The sequence below is a fragment of the Hylobates moloch genome, unplaced genomic scaffold (assembly GCF_009828535.3).
Source record: "Hylobates moloch isolate HMO894 unplaced genomic scaffold, HMol_V3 SCAFFOLD_21, whole genome shotgun sequence".
In the NCBI taxonomy this organism is placed as follows: Eukaryota; Metazoa; Chordata; class Mammalia; order Primates; family Hylobatidae; genus Hylobates; species Hylobates moloch.
This window is the reverse complement of record NW_026652296.1, coordinates 15,747,606-15,764,413: the sequence shown is the minus strand read 5'-3', so window position 1 is coordinate 15,764,413 and position 16,808 is coordinate 15,747,606. Positions and strand designations below refer to the sequence as shown.

The following is a 16,808-nucleotide window of genomic DNA, read 5'->3' as shown; positions in this document are numbered from 1 at the left end:
GTTGACTGTCATTTTTTCTGCTTATTGGACATTTGTGTATCTTTGGGAAAATGTCTATTTAAATCTTTTGCCCATTTTTAATTGGGTTATTTACCTTGTTATTGTTGAATTGTAAGAGTTCTTTATATATTTTAGATGTAAGTCTCTTATGTACATGACTTGCAAATATTTTCTCTCATTCTGTGGGTTGTCTTGAAGGTGTCCTTTGAAATACAACATTTTTAAATTTTGGTCATGTCTAGTTTCTTTTTTCTTTTGTTGCTTGTGCTTCTGGTGTCACATCTAAGAAATCATTAGCTAATGCAGGATTTCTTTGAAGTGTTTAATAGTTCTAGCTCTTATATTTAGATCTGTAATCTGTTTTGAGTTAGTTTTCATGGTGTGAGATAGGCATCCAGTTTCATTCTTTTACATGTTGATACATAGTTGTTCCAACATTTGTTGAAAAGACTGTTTTTCTTTGTTGAAATGTATGAGTTTATTTCTATGCCTTCAATTCTATTCCATTGACCTATACGTCTGTCCTTGTACCAGTTCTATGCTGTCTTGATTACTGTAAGTTTGAAGTAAGTTTTGAAATTGGTTAAGTGTGAGTGTTCCAACTTTGTCCTTCTATTTCAAGATTGTTTTGGCTGTTCTGGGTCCCTTGTATTTCCACATAAATTTTAGGATCAGCTTGTCAATTTCTGCAGAAAAGGCCATTGGGATTTTGGTAGACATTATTTTGAATCTTAAATCAGCTCGAAAATACTGCCATTTTGGCAATATTGTCTTCTGATCTATGAACATAAGCTGTCTTTCCATTTATTTAGATTTTCTTTAATTCTTTTAGCAATGTTTTATAATTTGCAGTGTACAAGTTTTGCATGTATTTGGTTAAATTTATTCCTAAGTAGGTTGTACTTTTCGATGCTATTTTAAATGGATTTGCCTTATTTTCAGATTGTTCATTGCTAGTGTAACATACAATTGATTTTTGTATATTATCTTGTGTCCTGGCACCTTGCTGGACTTGTGTTTTTGTTTTATTTTTTAATTAACTGTGAACATGTATGTTGTTTTGTTAAAAAAAATGAGATTTTTTTTCCTTCACTAAAATAAACTGAAACTGTAGTATAAGATGATCTGACTTGGCTGTTTGGTTGTGAAACCTCCAGTACTACCAAGTTTAGGCCCCTCTCCGGTCTCTTGTCTAGAGGCTGTAGGCCTTGTTGGCAGCCTTCTGGGAAGTGGTGGCGGTGGTGGCAGTGGGGATTGTTAGCATGTTAATGCTCATTTAATGTTCCTGATTCACAACACCACGCACACTCTCTATAGTCTAGAGATCCTCGGTTTCACTCCCCAGAGAATACACCTCCAGTCTAATGCCACGGTGGGGCAAGGGAAGCCCACTAGTTGGGAGAGGAGGGTTTAGGGTGCTTAGCTGCTGCTTAACTCTTTCAACCCAGGCTTCCTATTTGGACGTCCATTTTCACCCCTCTTTTCTCTACCTGATGCCACCAATTTCTAAGCCTTTTGGAGGGGTTGGTGTTAAAATCAGATTGTTTCCTAGTTTTCCTGGCGACTGACTGAGGATTCCATCTTATAGTCTGTTCAGTTAGTTACTATTGGGCCATCTGCTCTCCAGCTTTTAAAATTTTGTGGCTGTGATTGTTTTCCCCTTTGTTTTTTTATTCTTGTAGATTTACTCTTAAAAAACAATCCTTTTAGTATCTTTTTGAGTGAGTTTTGAGAGATAGTGAAAGTAAAATGTATTTGCTCAAGCTGTCATCTTTACCCAAGACTCTAATATTATTTCTGGTGGCAACATGGGTATTTCATTGTATGGATATAGCATGATTTATTTAACTCTTTCCCTACAGTTGGATGTTGGGTGCCCATTAAGGTTGCTTAGAGTTTTTTCACCACTATAAACATAAACTCTGTGATTAACATTCTTGCAACTAAATTTTGCAGCATTTCCTTGAGTAAATCCTTAGGATAATTTATTTACATTGGAATCTGGGTCAGAAAATATGTGAATGTATATTGGCAAAGTGCTTTTGATGCATAGTGCTGAATTTCTTCTAGAAGTGAACAATTTCAGTTTCCAACTTCAGTATATAAATGTGCTCTTTTCCCCTCATATTTGCTAATGCTGAATGGGCGGTAACTTGTATCTTCCCTGCTATTTCTCAAAGCAGTTCACATATTTTTGCATTTGATTATTGGCCATTTATAACAATTCATTTGTAAATGTTCATTTTCGTGTGTGTCAGTTTTCCTTTTTTTTTGGGAGACAGGGTCTTGCTCTGTCACCCAGCCTGGAGTGCAGTGGCACAATCACAGCTCACTGCAGCCTCAACCACCAGGCTCAGGTGATCCCCCCACCTTGGCCTCCTGGGTAGCTGGGACTACAGATGCACACCACCACCCCCAGCTAATTTTTAGTAGTTTTTGTAGAGATGTAGTTTCACCATGTTGCCCAGGCTGGTCTCAAACTCCTGAGCTCAAGCAATCTGCCCCCCTTGGCATGCCAAAGTGCTGGGATTACAGGTTTGAGCCATTGTGCCTGGCTGAGTATTGCATCTTTTAAATAAATCTATTTAAAAAGATAAACTAAAAAAATTTATGTTAAAATTGTTACTCCTTTTTTGTATATGCTGAAATATCTTCTAGTTTACTAGTTGTCTTTTAATTTTGATTATGGCTTTTTAAAAAATACTGCATAAGTTTCCAAATTTTATATAGAAAAATCCATCTACCTTTTATCTTATGGTTTCTGTCTTTAATGTCATGCTTAAAAAACCCTTTTCTCCTTAACATTATAGAACAGTTAATCTATGTTTTCTTTATTATTATTATTTTTTTTTGAGACAAGGTCTTGCCCGGGCACCCAGGCCAGAGTACAGTGGCATGATCGTGGCTCATTGTGGCCTCAAACTCCTGGGCTCAAGCAATCCTCTTGCTTCAGGCTCCCAAATAGCTAGGACTACAGGTGTGTGCCACTTCGCCCAGTTAAAGTTTTAACATTTTTTGTGGAGATAGGCTCTCCCTATTTTACCAGGCTGGTCTGGAACTCCTGCCTCTGCCTCCCAAAGTAGTGGGATTAGAGGTATGAGCCAGCACACCTGCTCTGTTGCTCAGGCTGGAGTGCAGTGGCATGATCATAGCTCACTGTAATCTTGAACTTCTGGGCTCAAGTGATCCTTCTACCTTAGCCTCCCAAATAGCTAGGACTACAGGCGTGTGCCACCATGCCTGGCTAATGTACTTTTTTTTTTTTTTGGAGACAGTCTCGCTCTGTCACCCAGGCTAGAGGACAGTAGTGCAATCTCGGCTCACTGTAACCTTCGCCTCCCAGGTTCAAGTGATTCTTGTGCATCAGCCTCCTGAGTAGCTGGGATTATAGGTGCCTGCTACCACACCTGGCTAATTTTTTGTACTTTTAGTAGAGACGGGATTTCGCTATGTTTCCCAGGCTGGTTTCGAACTCCTGAGCCCATGCAATCTGCCCACCTCTGCCTCCCAAAGTGCTGGGATTATAGGCGTGAGCCACTGTGCCTGGCTGTCTAATATACTTTTTAAAAGAGTTCTTTGGGCTTTGTTTTTTATGTTTAAAATTTCAACTTATTTGAATTTATTTTGGTGAAAGTATAAGGTAGGCATTTAAGTGTAGAGTTCTATAAATGACTAACTAGATTCCCAGTGCTTTTTTTTTCATAATCTATTCTTTGCTTGCTGATTTTAAATGACATTTTAATCATATCATGTATATGTGGTATATATAACAGGTTATTATACATACATATATATGATATATATGTACACACACACACATACATATACACATATGCCATAGTCAACTTCTGGACTTTATATTTTTTATTGCTATGCTATTTTACTAATATAACTTTATAATACAAATCTAAGTGGGGTTAGTGTACACTCATTGCCCTTATTAATTTCCAAAAACTTTCTAGCTATCCAAGTAACCATTTCTAATTGAAATAATCCAGTGAAAACAATTTTGACTACCACCATTTGAAAACACCCTTGCAAATTTGAAGTTTCAGAGCTAAGGAAATGACTAAGCAGTAAGTTAGTTCCTGTGTTAGTTTTTACATAGGACTGACAGTGAGATTGATTTAAATGACATGTCATTTGCTTCTGACTGGCGTAACCTAAATCACAGGCATTTCAGAAGGAATATCAGTGATGATGATCAGAAGTCCTTTTTCATATTCAGTTCTGTTTAAAAATTCTTCTTTTGCTGGGCATTGTGGCTCATGCCTGTAATCCCAGCACTTTGGGAGGCTGAGGCAGGTGGATCACCTGAGGTCAGGAGTTCAAGACCAGCCTGGCCAATGTGATGAGACCTTGTCTCTACTAAAAATACAAAAATTAGTCGGGCATGGTGGTGGGCGCCTGTAGTCCCAGCTACTTGGGAGGCTGAGTTAGGAGAGTCGCTTGAACCCTGGGGGCGGAGGTTGCAGTGAGCCGAGATTGTGCCTCTTCACTCCAGCCTGGGCAGAAGATCAAAACTCTCAAAAAAAAAAAAAAAAAAAAACCTTCTTTTGCTAAAGCATAGGAACTGTAGGGAGGTTCTCTTTCAGTAGGGCCATGCCATCCTGAGAAAGTATGCAAATGGTTATTTGCTATAGTGTGTACTATATCCACATTTTCTTCTTTAGGCCACAAACTAAGATATTTTGTATATTATTTTTTATATATCGAGTTTTAAATTTTTTTATTGCATATGTATGCTCACGTAAACCTTCAGAATGTTACAGATGTATACAGGAAAGACAGTTAAAATCTTTAGTGATTCTGCCTGCTAGATATAATTAATAGTTTGGTGTGTATTACTCCAGATTTTTTGTGCTATAACAACATTTCTTATTATTGGTTATTGTTTTATTATTGTTATGATCATTATTATATGTATTTTCCTTTTACGAAAACAGGGCTATATTATATATAATTGTACAACTTTTGCTTTGTAATATATGTTGTGCATTTTTTTCATGCTAGGAAAAGGTATATATCTTCTTTTTTTTTCTTTTTAATGTGGTATTTCAGTATATGGTTATTTATTATATTTAACTTAATATCTTTTGATGATCATTTGAGTTGTTTCCTTTTCTGCCTCATCTCCCCCATTACAGACATTTCTGCAATCTTTGTGCATATAGTTTGAAACACTTGAACATAAGATAGATTTCAAGAAATAGATTTGGATCAAAGGATATGAATATTTAAAAGTTGAATAAATATTGCCAAGTTATGTATTAAAATGTACCAATTTATACTACAGTAACATTTTATTTCAGTGCCTGATTTTCTATGCTATTATCAGCATTAATTATTAATTTAAAATTTTTTGTCAATCTTAGTTTGTGTTTTAATAATTGATTATCTTTTTGTGTTTCTTTGTCATTTGAATTTCTTCTATGCCTGCTTGATCATGCTCAGAGTATGGTTTTTATGTGTATTTCAAGTACAAGGCATTTTTTTATTGTTGGGAAAGCCTCTTTTTCTCAGTAGTTTTTTTTTTTCTTCTTTTTTTTTCTGTAGACTTCCTCTGTGGACATCTTAGTAGTTGTAAGCTTAGTGTCGGTCTCTCTCCCTTTCTATTTTAGGATACCATGGCCAAGCGGAATACAGTGATAGGAACACCATTTTGGATGGCTCCAGAAGTGATTCAGGAAATTGGATACAACTGTGTAGCAGACATCTGGTCCCTGGGAATAACTGCCATAGAAATGGCTGAAGGAAAGCCCCCTTATGCCGATATCCATCCAATGAGGGTAAGGAAGTGGACAGGAAGCCAGTGGGGTGGTTAGTTACTGATCATCATTAAACAGTTAAGCTCAAGCCAGGTGTTGTGACTCACACCTGTAATCCCAGCACTTTGGGAGGCTGAGGTGGATGGATCACCAGAGGTCAGGAGTTCGAGACCGGCCTGGCCAACATGGTGAACCCTGTCTCTACTAAAAATACAAAAATTAGCTGGGCGTGATGGTGTGTGCCTGTAATCCCAGCTGCTTGGGAGGCTGAGGCATGAGAATCGCTTGAACTCCAGAGGCAGAGGTTGCAGTGAGCCGAGATCGTGACACTGTACTCTAGCCTGGGAGAGAGAGTGAGACTCTGTTTCAAAAAAAAAAAAAAAAAAAAAGTTAGTTCAATGGCTTACTTGATTAGGTTGCAAACAATAAATGAATTATGTGTAATTCGTAAGTGTCAGTATAGATGATACACCTCTACTGACTCTAGTTGTAGTCATTAATTAATTTAAGTGTGTTCCACCCCTCTGCATTCCAGAGGTTGTGTATTGATAGCCCTCTGGCAGGACATAGACCATAGAAATGTTTAGTTTGATTTGTGCTACTCTCTCTCTCTCTCTCTCTCACTCACTCACTGAATACTTTAGACAACCACATTTTAACATGTCAACATTCACTAGCTGAGTAGTGGTTGTCTCCTTTATACAGAGTATGAACTTTCTACTTTATCAGTCTCCATGATTCCCTGTTGTGTCACCAAGTATTAGCTGCCACTTATTACAGTGTTTCTCTAATGTTTTTCTTATAATAGTGTTAAGAAGAAAGCAAACTGTATTTTTGAACGCATATCACTGAAACCCGGCCTTGTTCATTTTTTGTCTTTCTTCTGCCTGGCCCCTATAGGTGTTTGAATTTGTAAGTTCTGGTTTGTAGATCCCCAGATTCTCTTCATCTGGAGGCTGTGTACTCTCCAACCTCTATCTCCTTCTAGAATGTTAAGGGCCCATAGAATGCATCTCCAGTGAAGCTCTTCCAGTGTTGACACCCTAAGCAGTTCCCAGGCTTAACTGTCCCAGAACCCTTCATTACAGCACTGTTGTAATACACCCCCCTGCCAACCCTGCCTTCCTCAGGGGCTCTGTGGTCCTTTCCATCCTTCCTCACCCCAGTTCTTCCTCTTCTCTGATTAATTAATTCTCCTATTAAAAGACATAAATTTCATGTTCCCAAGATAAGTCCTCCCTCTTTTTTGGGAGAAGGAGTGAGGAGATTTACTAGTTACAATTTTAGATTTAAAGAATATAATTTAAGCTGCTTATTTGTATAGTGTTTTACTTTTCAAAAAACATGGCTTTTTCAAAATTGGAAATTTAATAAATAATAGTCTTATTTTTGGACATAGTAGAATGTAACTGCAACATAGTGGGCCAATTTTTAATTTTTCCCCAGCACACATATGTTGATTTAGCTTAGTTTGGAAGTTAATGACCCCATTGTGATTTTTGGGACTTCCAGTTGATGACCTTATTGTGTAGTTGCTGCTGACATCTGGGGGTGGTAATAACTTTTAAGAGGCAGGGAAACTTGACAACTGTGGGACCAAGATTATCTTTAGGATGTAGATACTCTTAGGACTCGCCTTTCTACTTTGAAAGGCAATGTACTGTGGTTACCAAAATAATAAAAATAAAAAAGCTTGATTGATGTTGTGAGGTTTAGGGAACAAGACCCATATATGAGAGAGGGAAAAGGAGAGGGGGAGATACATCAGGTTCTTTAGCCATCAGATGCTTAGACTTTTGTTGGAATTTGGGTGAGCTTCTCAGTGGATAAGTGAAAAATCATTTACTAAGCTTCAAATGTAATTCCAGATGTATTTTTTATTGGAGCATTACTTTTATTTTACCTTATCTTTTTGTTTGTTTGTTTGTTCTAACCAGGCAATCTTCATGATTCCTACAAATCCTCCTCCCACATTCCGAAAACCAGAGCTATGGTCAGATAACTTTACAGATTTTGTGAAACAGTGTCTTGTAAAGAGCCCTGAGCAGAGAGCCACAGCCACTCAGCTCCTGCAGGTATGAATCACCCTGTGACGCCACCTCGCTCAATTTCATTTACACGCTGACCAAAAGATGCCATGAGGTCACCTACGTGGAGATAGTAAAGAAGTATAAGGCAGGCTGGGTGCAGTGGCTCACGCCTGTAATCCTAGCACTTTGGGAGGCTGAGGCAGGTATATTGCTTGAGCCCAGGAGTTTGAGGCCAGCCAGCATGGTGAAACCATGTCTCTACAAAAAGAATGCAAAAAATTAGCCAGGTGTGGTGGCACATGCCTGTAGTTCCAGCTACCTGGAAGGCTGAGGTGGGAGGTGGGAGAATCTCTTGATCCCAGGAGGTTGAGGCTGCAGTGAGGCATGATTGCGCTGCTGCATTCCAGCCTGAGCAACAGAGTGAGACGCTATCTCAAAAAACAAAGTAAAAGAAGTTTAAGACATTCCCTACCTCTAAGGAGGTTTGAATCTATTTGAGTAGAAAAGAATGTTAAATCATCGAACAAGACAATAATGTAAGAAAATACAGGGCAGTATGGGATTAGAGAAAGGGAACTGACATTTAGTGAGTACCTGCTGTGTGCCACATACTTTGCACATGTGCCATTTAATCATCACATAGACCCTGTGAAGGGTGGCTATTATTTCAGTTTTATAGATGAAAAAATGGAAGCTTAGGGAGGTTTACTCATTTCGGGTCACTCAGCTGGTAAATAGCACAGTCAGTATTAGAACTTGAGCCTTTTTTATTCCAAAGTAGGGATACCATCAAGTCTACCCGAGTGTGACAAAGAATTAAGATCAGTGGTGGGTACTGTTGTAGTTCAGGGTGGGAGAAGACCTCTTTGGACTGGAGATGCAAAAAGTGCTTTCCTGGAGGAGGTAGCTTCTAGGCCTGGTCCTTGAAGGACAGGTGGGATGTGGCAGGCAGTACGCTTAGTGGTTAGGAGCTTGGATCCTGGTCAGATTGCCCAGGTTTGAATCCTGGCTCCCAATTTACTAGCTTTGTGATCTTGGGCAAGTAACTTAACCTCTCTGTTCTTTTAGTTTTGTGATCTATAAAATGGGGATATAGTACCTGCCTCATGTGTTGTGATGATTAAATGATATAATGTGTGTTACTTTGAACAATGTTCACATGTATTGAAGACAGTATGGTATGAATGTGATAAATATCAGCTATTATAATTGGGCTGGGCCAACCGTTTGCAGCCATTTCAGACCCATTTCAGACTCAGTGCCCCCTTTTAATAACCAACATATATATTTAAAAACTCTCATTACTTTTCTGGAATGAAACTCACATATAATAAAACCTTTTTATACCCATAATTTAAAAAGAATCAATATTGTCTATGATGTGATGGAGAAAAGTAAAGATAATTTGTAATGAAATAATATGGCTTTCAACGTGCGGATACTTCAGCCTGACCCAGTTTGCAGACATAATGAAATAGATACCTGTGCCTGGCTTCATGAATGAGTTTAGATACAAGAGCTGTAAGAAAATCAGAAACTAGCTAGGTGCAGTGGCTCAGGCCTGTAGTCCCAGCACTTTGGGAGGCTGAGGCAGGCGGATCACTTGAGGTCAGGAGTTCGAGACCAGCCTGGCCAACATGCTGAATCCCCATCTCTACTAAAAAAATACAAAAATTAGCTGGGCATGGTGGCACATGCCTGTAATCCCAGCAGGAGTCTGAGGCAGGAGAAGCACTTCAACCCGGGAGGCAGAGGTTACAGTGAGCTGAGATTGTGCCACTGCACTCCAGCCTGGGCAACAGAGCAAGACTCCATCTCAAAAAAAAAAAAAAAAAAGAAAAAAAGAAAATCAGAAACTACGCCATTTAAGAAATACAGTAAAAAGAATGGGTGGACACTAGCATGAAACTGATGTTAAATAATAACAAGCCAGATTTATTTGTCTCATTACAGAAGGTGGGATATGATCTTACAGATTTTCTAAGTGGAAAGAACAAGGCAATATGGTATTATTGCAAATGAGCTGGGTCTTATTTCTAAGTGGATTGCCAAACCTGGATGGGATAGTGACAAAACGTTATGGAAATGTATCTCCTGTGTTGCAATCCGACCACATTTTGAGGTATATTTTCCATCTCTGGAGTTCTTACTTGGAACTTGCATCCTTTGATGGGTGATGGAGAACAGAGAATGGATTGCCAAGAAACAATGGGGACAATATTGGAGTAAGTTTGGAAGACAACAGGCAATTCCCCAAAAAGAATTTCCATATGTAACTTTCACAGCATAGATTTCTTACCATGTGCTACAAATACAAACAATAAAAACATATGATGGTATTAATATTAAAAACTTATAAAGCAATTTTTATTAATGAAATTCAGCAATACCCCTTTGTTTCAAGTGTCTGGTGATTGAATAATATTTGGGTCAAAATCTGTTACATATATATGATCAGTTTTAGTATGTCTGCAGCAACTGCATTTTTGCACTAAAATCCTTTTTACCTAAATGTGTAGTTGGAAATGCTACCATAGAAAGAATAAGTCAGATGAGTAGATTTTTCAGTGATTTCTAAATAATTTCTTTATTCCATTAAGCTCCCCTCTCTAAAATCACCTCCCAAATCACTGACCTTTTTGCGTATCTCTTGAAAACATTTTTTTGGTATTATGTACTAAGGTGTGTACACACCCTGAGACATTTGAAAAATGTGCAGAATCTGCCACAGTTCATGGTCGTACAGGACAGTTCTGTACTTTGCAAAATTGCTAGTGTCCCATGCCATTTGTGCTCACCAAACATTGTGACAGCTATAACATGTTCCCAACATGTTTACACAACTTCCTCCAGGAGATGATACTCCCTATTGAGAATCGCTAGATTTGACAGAGAGAAATGGCATAGGCATTTCAGCCAGGCTGAAAAAGATAGGCAAAGACTGAATTTGCTCTGCTCAGAGTTATAAAGAGAGTGTGGTTTCGCTGTTGTCCGAAGCACAAAGAGAAAGATCAGATTCATTGATTGATTCAACACATGTTATCCAGTACCTACTGTGTTCCAGGTACTGTTTTGGCACTGTCACCATATAAACTGTCTCCAGTATTTTCTACTTTGTTCTTTAAGCACCCATTTGTCAAGAGTGCCAAAGGAGTGTCAATACTGCGAGACTTAATTAATGAAGCCATGGATGTGAAACTGAAACGCCAGGAATCCCAGCAGCGGGAAGTGGACCAGGACGATGAAGAAAACTCAGTGAGTGGCAGCCATTGCTGTGGGCCTCAGGCATTGATGCTTGTTATTTTATGATTGCCAAACCAGGTAAGATGAGTAGGAGATACTGGATCAACTTGCAGCTGGAGACTCTTCCAGCATAACTATGTCCTAACCTGGACCAACACATGCTAGAGGGTTGCTGTATCTGTGCTTGTTCTTCTCCCAGTGCTTCCTAAAACACTTTTAAATTTTCCTCTTTTGCCCCCCTGTCTTTTACTCAATTTAACTTTTTATTTTAGAGAGAGAGAATGCTCAGGTCTGGGACTTGGCTTTTCATATCCTTTTGAGGAATCTGGGATCCATACTTAACATGTAGCTTTTACATTTATAGACTTCCTCACAACCCTGAGATTCCAAAGATGTTCACATGAGTTTCTTAGATCTATGTTGCAAAACTCTTAAGAAGAGTGGAGGAAGAATTCCTTTAGGGTTAGATACACTGCTTATTATCACATGGAAAAATTTGTCTTCTTTGCTTAAGTAACAGTGCTTTCATTTCTGGAAGGTGAGTTTAGGACCTGAATAAGCGTTAAATCTCAAAATATTTTCACTAAGATAAGTAGTAGTTATTCAGAAAACTCAGTCTTTTGTCAAATTAGCCCCAATTTGAGATCGTATCCTTTTACAGGAAGAGGATGAAATGGATTCTGGCACGATGGTTCGAGCAGTGGGTGATGAGATGGGCACTGTCCGAGTAGCCAGCACCATGACTGATGGAGCCAATACTATGATTGAGCACGATGACACGTTGCCGTCACAGCTGGGCACCATGGTGATCAATGCAGAGGATGAAGAAGAGGAAGGAACTATGAAAAGTAAGGCTTTGAGTAAATCCACTGACTTCTTAGACCTAGCATACATATTTCAGAGAAGGCAGATTCTCATGGTTCATGCAGGCTTAGCTTTGAGTTCTTTCTTTTGTCACAACCAAAGGAGTAGAAAACTTGGAGGTTTGCAATGGGGGCGGGAGGTTTGGGGAGGGGGAAAGCTGGCCTGTGGAGTCAAAGTGAAGAAAGCATTGACGGTGAGAAAGGATTTTGCTTTTGAACCAGAACAGCCATTTTCTCATTGAAAGTTGTCATTATTTTCCTTCCTTACCTTGATCTTTGGAGGCAAGCACATGCATTGTTTGATGCATAATTCCTGTCAAGGTGTAATGACATTCTGAGTTATTTACTGTACATACATCTTCAGTTTATTTTCATGACAGTTTGGGTCTAACCCAAGTTTACCAACACTGTCAGTCAATGAAAGATGACTGTACAAGTTGAAAAGTTCTATCCAGTTTCTTCTAGTTTAAACTCATCTCTGTTTCTCTCCATATCTGGCTGATCCTTTTTTGCCTGTGACTAGGCCTAACACCTTGTGTTCAGCTCCTATCTTAGAGTGAAATTCTTGTGTCATTCAGTGCTCATGGTGCTTTATGTTTCATCCCCTAAACTCAAGATTAAGGCACTCTAGAAATCTCATGTTTGGTAATATACAAATTATCAACTAAATGCCATGTACTAGATTGCCCTTCTCCTCCCCTCCTGTTTTAAAAGTAGCCAGTATGATTTGTTAAGAATGTTCGTTTTGCAGTAATGAGCTACTGACCTCTAGTTCTTTTCATTGACTCTGAGTACTAAATCGTCTACTTGTCTTAAGGGGTTTAATTATGTAGACGATTATAATCACTGTGTAACACAACTAGGCCGACCTGTTAGCGTGTGTTGTGCATGCACATGTTAGGGAAATTGAAAATGTGCCCATTTTTATTTAAAGAATTAATTTTTTTCCAAATGTGATTTTCGTAATTCAAATGCTAATTCAATGAGTTGTTTATTCTTTTCAGTTTCTGAACTTGGATAGTTTTAGCATGTCTAATGAGAAACATGCATCTTTTATTATTATCATGAAGAGAACTATTTAAAAACCTAAGCAGTCACAGTCTGAGTAACATTAAATACAATTTGTTCACAGTCTGTTGCAGGTTTTGTAATTCTCCTTTTTGGATTACAGATTTGACAGATTTGCCACTTATTTTGAGATTTTTAAAAATTCCTTATTGTTTTAGGAGTTACTTAAATTTATCCTTATGGAAAATTAAAACTTACATACATTTACACAGAATAATATAATGACCCCTATAGACCTATATTACTCAGCTTCAGCAATGATCAACTCACTGCCCATCTTATTTCAGCCCCACCTCACCAAAAAGCAAATAGTAAACACTTTGTAAAAGTATTCATTTTTAAGGCCATAAAAAACAGTGAGAGGAGGAAGGGGAAAAAAAGATTCTTAAGGTAATGCAGGCTTCAAAGTCCTGATTTATAGGACATGCTATGATATCAGTGGTATTTTGGGCAAGATTTTTTTTTTCTGATAATAACTGTAGAAAATAGTAAAATGAATTAAAGTAAACCTCAGTCATCATACCATTTCTTTATAATTGACTTTAAGTATTTATTTATTTATTTATTTATTTATTTATTTATTTATTTATTTATTTATTTTTAACAGATAGGGTCTTATTCTTGCCCAGGTTAGCGTACAGAGGTATGATCAGCTCACTGTAACCTTGATCTCCTGGGCTCAAGCTATCCTCCCACCTCAGTCTCCCAAGTAGCTGGGAGTATGTATAGGTGTGCCCAGCTAATTTTTAAATTTTTTGTAGAGACAGGGTCTTGCTATGATGCCCAGGCTGGTTTTGGACTCCTGGTCTTCAGTGATCATCCTGCCTTGGCCTCCCAAAGTGCTGGAATTAGAGGTGTGAGCCACCTCTCCTGGCCTGATTTAATATTTAATATTGGACCAGGTACAAGCCTGGGCTCAGATACTGATCTATGTGGTGTTAGATAATTCACTTTCCTCCTATGGGTCTCAGTGCCCTAATCAGTAAAATTAAATAATTACTAAACTTGTTTATTTTCATTGTCCCTTATTCCTCTAATAGTCAACACATTTATAAAAATTGTGTAATTCATGACTTACAGAACTGAAATTTCTAGAGGTTAAAATTTGTGAAAATAGATAGACTTTCATTTAGTTCCTTATTTAAACCTCTATGAAATGTTTATCCTTGGAAATTAAAATTATAAATGTTAAGGGAGGCTATGCATGTGTGGCAGGGAGTATATGGGATACGGGAACCCTCCTTACCTTCCTCTCAGTTTTGCTGTGAACCTAAAACGTCTCTAAATTTTTTTTTTTTTTTTGGAAACGGAGTCTCACTCTGTCGCCCAGGCTTGGAGTGCAATGGTGCGATCTTGGCTCACAGCAACCTCCACCTCCCGGGTTCAAGTGTTTCTCCTGCCTCAGCCGCCTGAGTAGCTGCGACTACAGGCGTGTGCCGCCACACCCGGCTAATTTTTTTGTATTTTTAGTAGAGATGAGGTTTCACCATGTTGGCCAGGCTGGTCTCAAACTCCTGACCTCACATGATCTGCCCGCCTCAGCCTCCCAAAGTGTTGGGATTACAGGTTGAGCCACTGTTCGCAGCCTCTAAAAATGTCTTTAAAACAATGATAACTGTTGGTTAGTCTGAGTGCAGTGGTTTTTACAACTAATTGATCACAACCAGCTTTTTCTTTTTTTTTTGTGGTGGAGTCTTGCTCTTTCGCCCAGGCTGGAGTGCAGTGGTGTGATCTTGGCTCACTGCAACCTCTGCCTCCTGAGTTCAAGTGATTCTCCTGCCTCAGCTTCCTGTGTAGCTGGGATTACAGGCATGTGCCACCATGCCTGGCTAATTTTTGTATTTTTAATAGAGATGGGGTTTCACCATGTTGGCCAGGCTGGTCTTGAACTCTTGACCTCAAGTGATCCCCCCATCTTGGCCTCCCCAAGTGCTGGGATTAAAAGTCATGAGCCACTGCGCCTGGCCACAACCAATTTTTTCTTTGTTTTTCTCCACTCCCACTGTTTCACTTGACTAGCCTTAAAAATAAAAATAAAAAAATAATAATCTTTTAAGAAATGTCTGTTCGTGTCCTTTGCCCAATTTTTCATGGATTTTTTTTTCTTGTAAATTTGTTTAAGTTCCTTGTAGATTCTGGATATTAGACTTTTGTCAGATGGGTAGATTGCAAAAGTTTTCTCCCTTTCTGTAGGTTGTCTGTTCACTCTGACGATAGTTTCTTTTGCTGTGCAGAGACTCTTTAATTAGATTCCATTTGTCAATTTTTGCTTTTGTTGGAATTGCTTCTGATATTTTTGTCATGAAATTCTTTTTTTCTCCTTTTTTTTCTTTTTTTTTGAGACGGAGTCTTGCCCTGTCGCCCAGGCTGGAATGCAGTGGTGCGATCTTGGCTCACTGCAACCTCCACCTCCCGGGTTCAAGCGATCCTCCTGCCCCAGCCTCCCAAGTAGCTGGGATTACAGGCGCGCGCCACTACACCCAGCTAATTTTTTTTTGTATTTTTAGTAGAGACGAGGTTTCACTATGTTGGTCAGGCTGGTCTCGAACTCTTGACCTCATGATCTGCCTGCCTTGGCCTCCCAAAGTGCTGGGATTACAGGCGTGAGCCACCATGCCCAGCCTCCTTTCTTTCCTTCTGTTGGATTGATTGAGTCCTCACCACCATCACTTCCTTTTCCTTACCTTAATCCCCTCTTCCCACTCTCTTCTACCAACTGGCAAAGTGTATGCATAAGTATATGCTTACTTAAATTTCTACTTTCCTAATAAATTTCAAAGTTAATCAATATCTCTCTCCTCTTCCTGAATAAGAAAAAGGATTTAAGACACTTTGCCTTTTTTTCAAACTGCCTCTCTCATATTTTGTTGTTGTTGTCTATTGCTTTGGTTCACCAGATTTTTAAAAAACATTAGCGGCTGAGTGCTGTGGCTCATGCCTGTAATCCCAGCACTTTGGGAGGCCGAGGCAGGTGAATCACGAGGTCAGGAGATCGAGACCATCCTGGCTAACACGGTGAAAACCCGTCTCTACTAAACAAAATACAAAAAATTAGCCAGACATGGTGGTGGGCACCTGTAGTCCCAGCTACTCGGGAGGCTAAGGCAGGAGAATGGCGTGAACCTGGGAGGCGGAGGTTGCAGTGAACCAAGATCGCGCCACTGCACTCCAGCCTGGGCGACAGAGCGAGACTCCGTCTCAAAAAAAAAAAACAAAACACGTTAGCTACTATAATCATTATTTAGAGTCAATACAATTTATGAACATAGTGAGCTACTGATATGTTTGCTTACCTTTGCTTCTTTAAGCTTATACTTTGTCTTATGGGCTCATTTTTCTTCTCCTTTCAGTAGGGTGTAATGGGTAGCAAACTTTTATAATTTGTATGGTTAATAAAAGTCTTAATTTTTTTCTCTTTTTTGAATATAGTTTACTGAGGCATGGATTTCTAAGTTGACTCTTATTTTCTCTTTGTGCTTTGAAGAGATCATTTTGATATTTTCTGGTATCTGTTGATGGTGATGGAAATTCTGTTGTCAATATTGTTCTTTTGTAGATGATTTACTTTTTTCTCTTTTTTTCATTTTCCTGAGTATTTTCTGTTTTAACTTATTGTCTCTATGTTGGATTTTTTTTCTTCCTTCTAATACCACTTCTTCTGGCTCTGTACTTTTCAATCTAAGGACCCAGGACTTTATTCAGTTTTGGAATATTCTCTTTGGTTTCTCTATTATTATTTTTTTTCTGGGATTTCTTTTTCTCCTTTTTTATTTTATTTTTGTTTCACTTTGTTTCGGATGTATGTATGTATGTATGTATGTATGTATGTATGTATG

General features: G+C 38.6%; 1 protein-coding gene across 1 annotated transcript in view; it reads left to right on the top strand.

Moving 5' to 3' along the window:
• The window catches only part of STK4 (serine/threonine kinase 4), a 116,635-nt gene that overhangs the window by 23,570 nt on the left and 76,257 nt on the right, over positions 1–16,808 (top strand). Inside the window, exons 6-9 of the mRNA XM_032142141.2 lie at positions 5,622–5,789; positions 7,706–7,843; positions 10,925–11,053; positions 11,703–11,889. Coding sequence (XP_031998032.1) covers positions 5,622–5,789; positions 7,706–7,843; positions 10,925–11,053; positions 11,703–11,889 — 622 coding nt within the window. The remainder of the gene's footprint in view (positions 1–5,621; positions 5,790–7,705; positions 7,844–10,924; positions 11,054–11,702; positions 11,890–16,808) is intronic.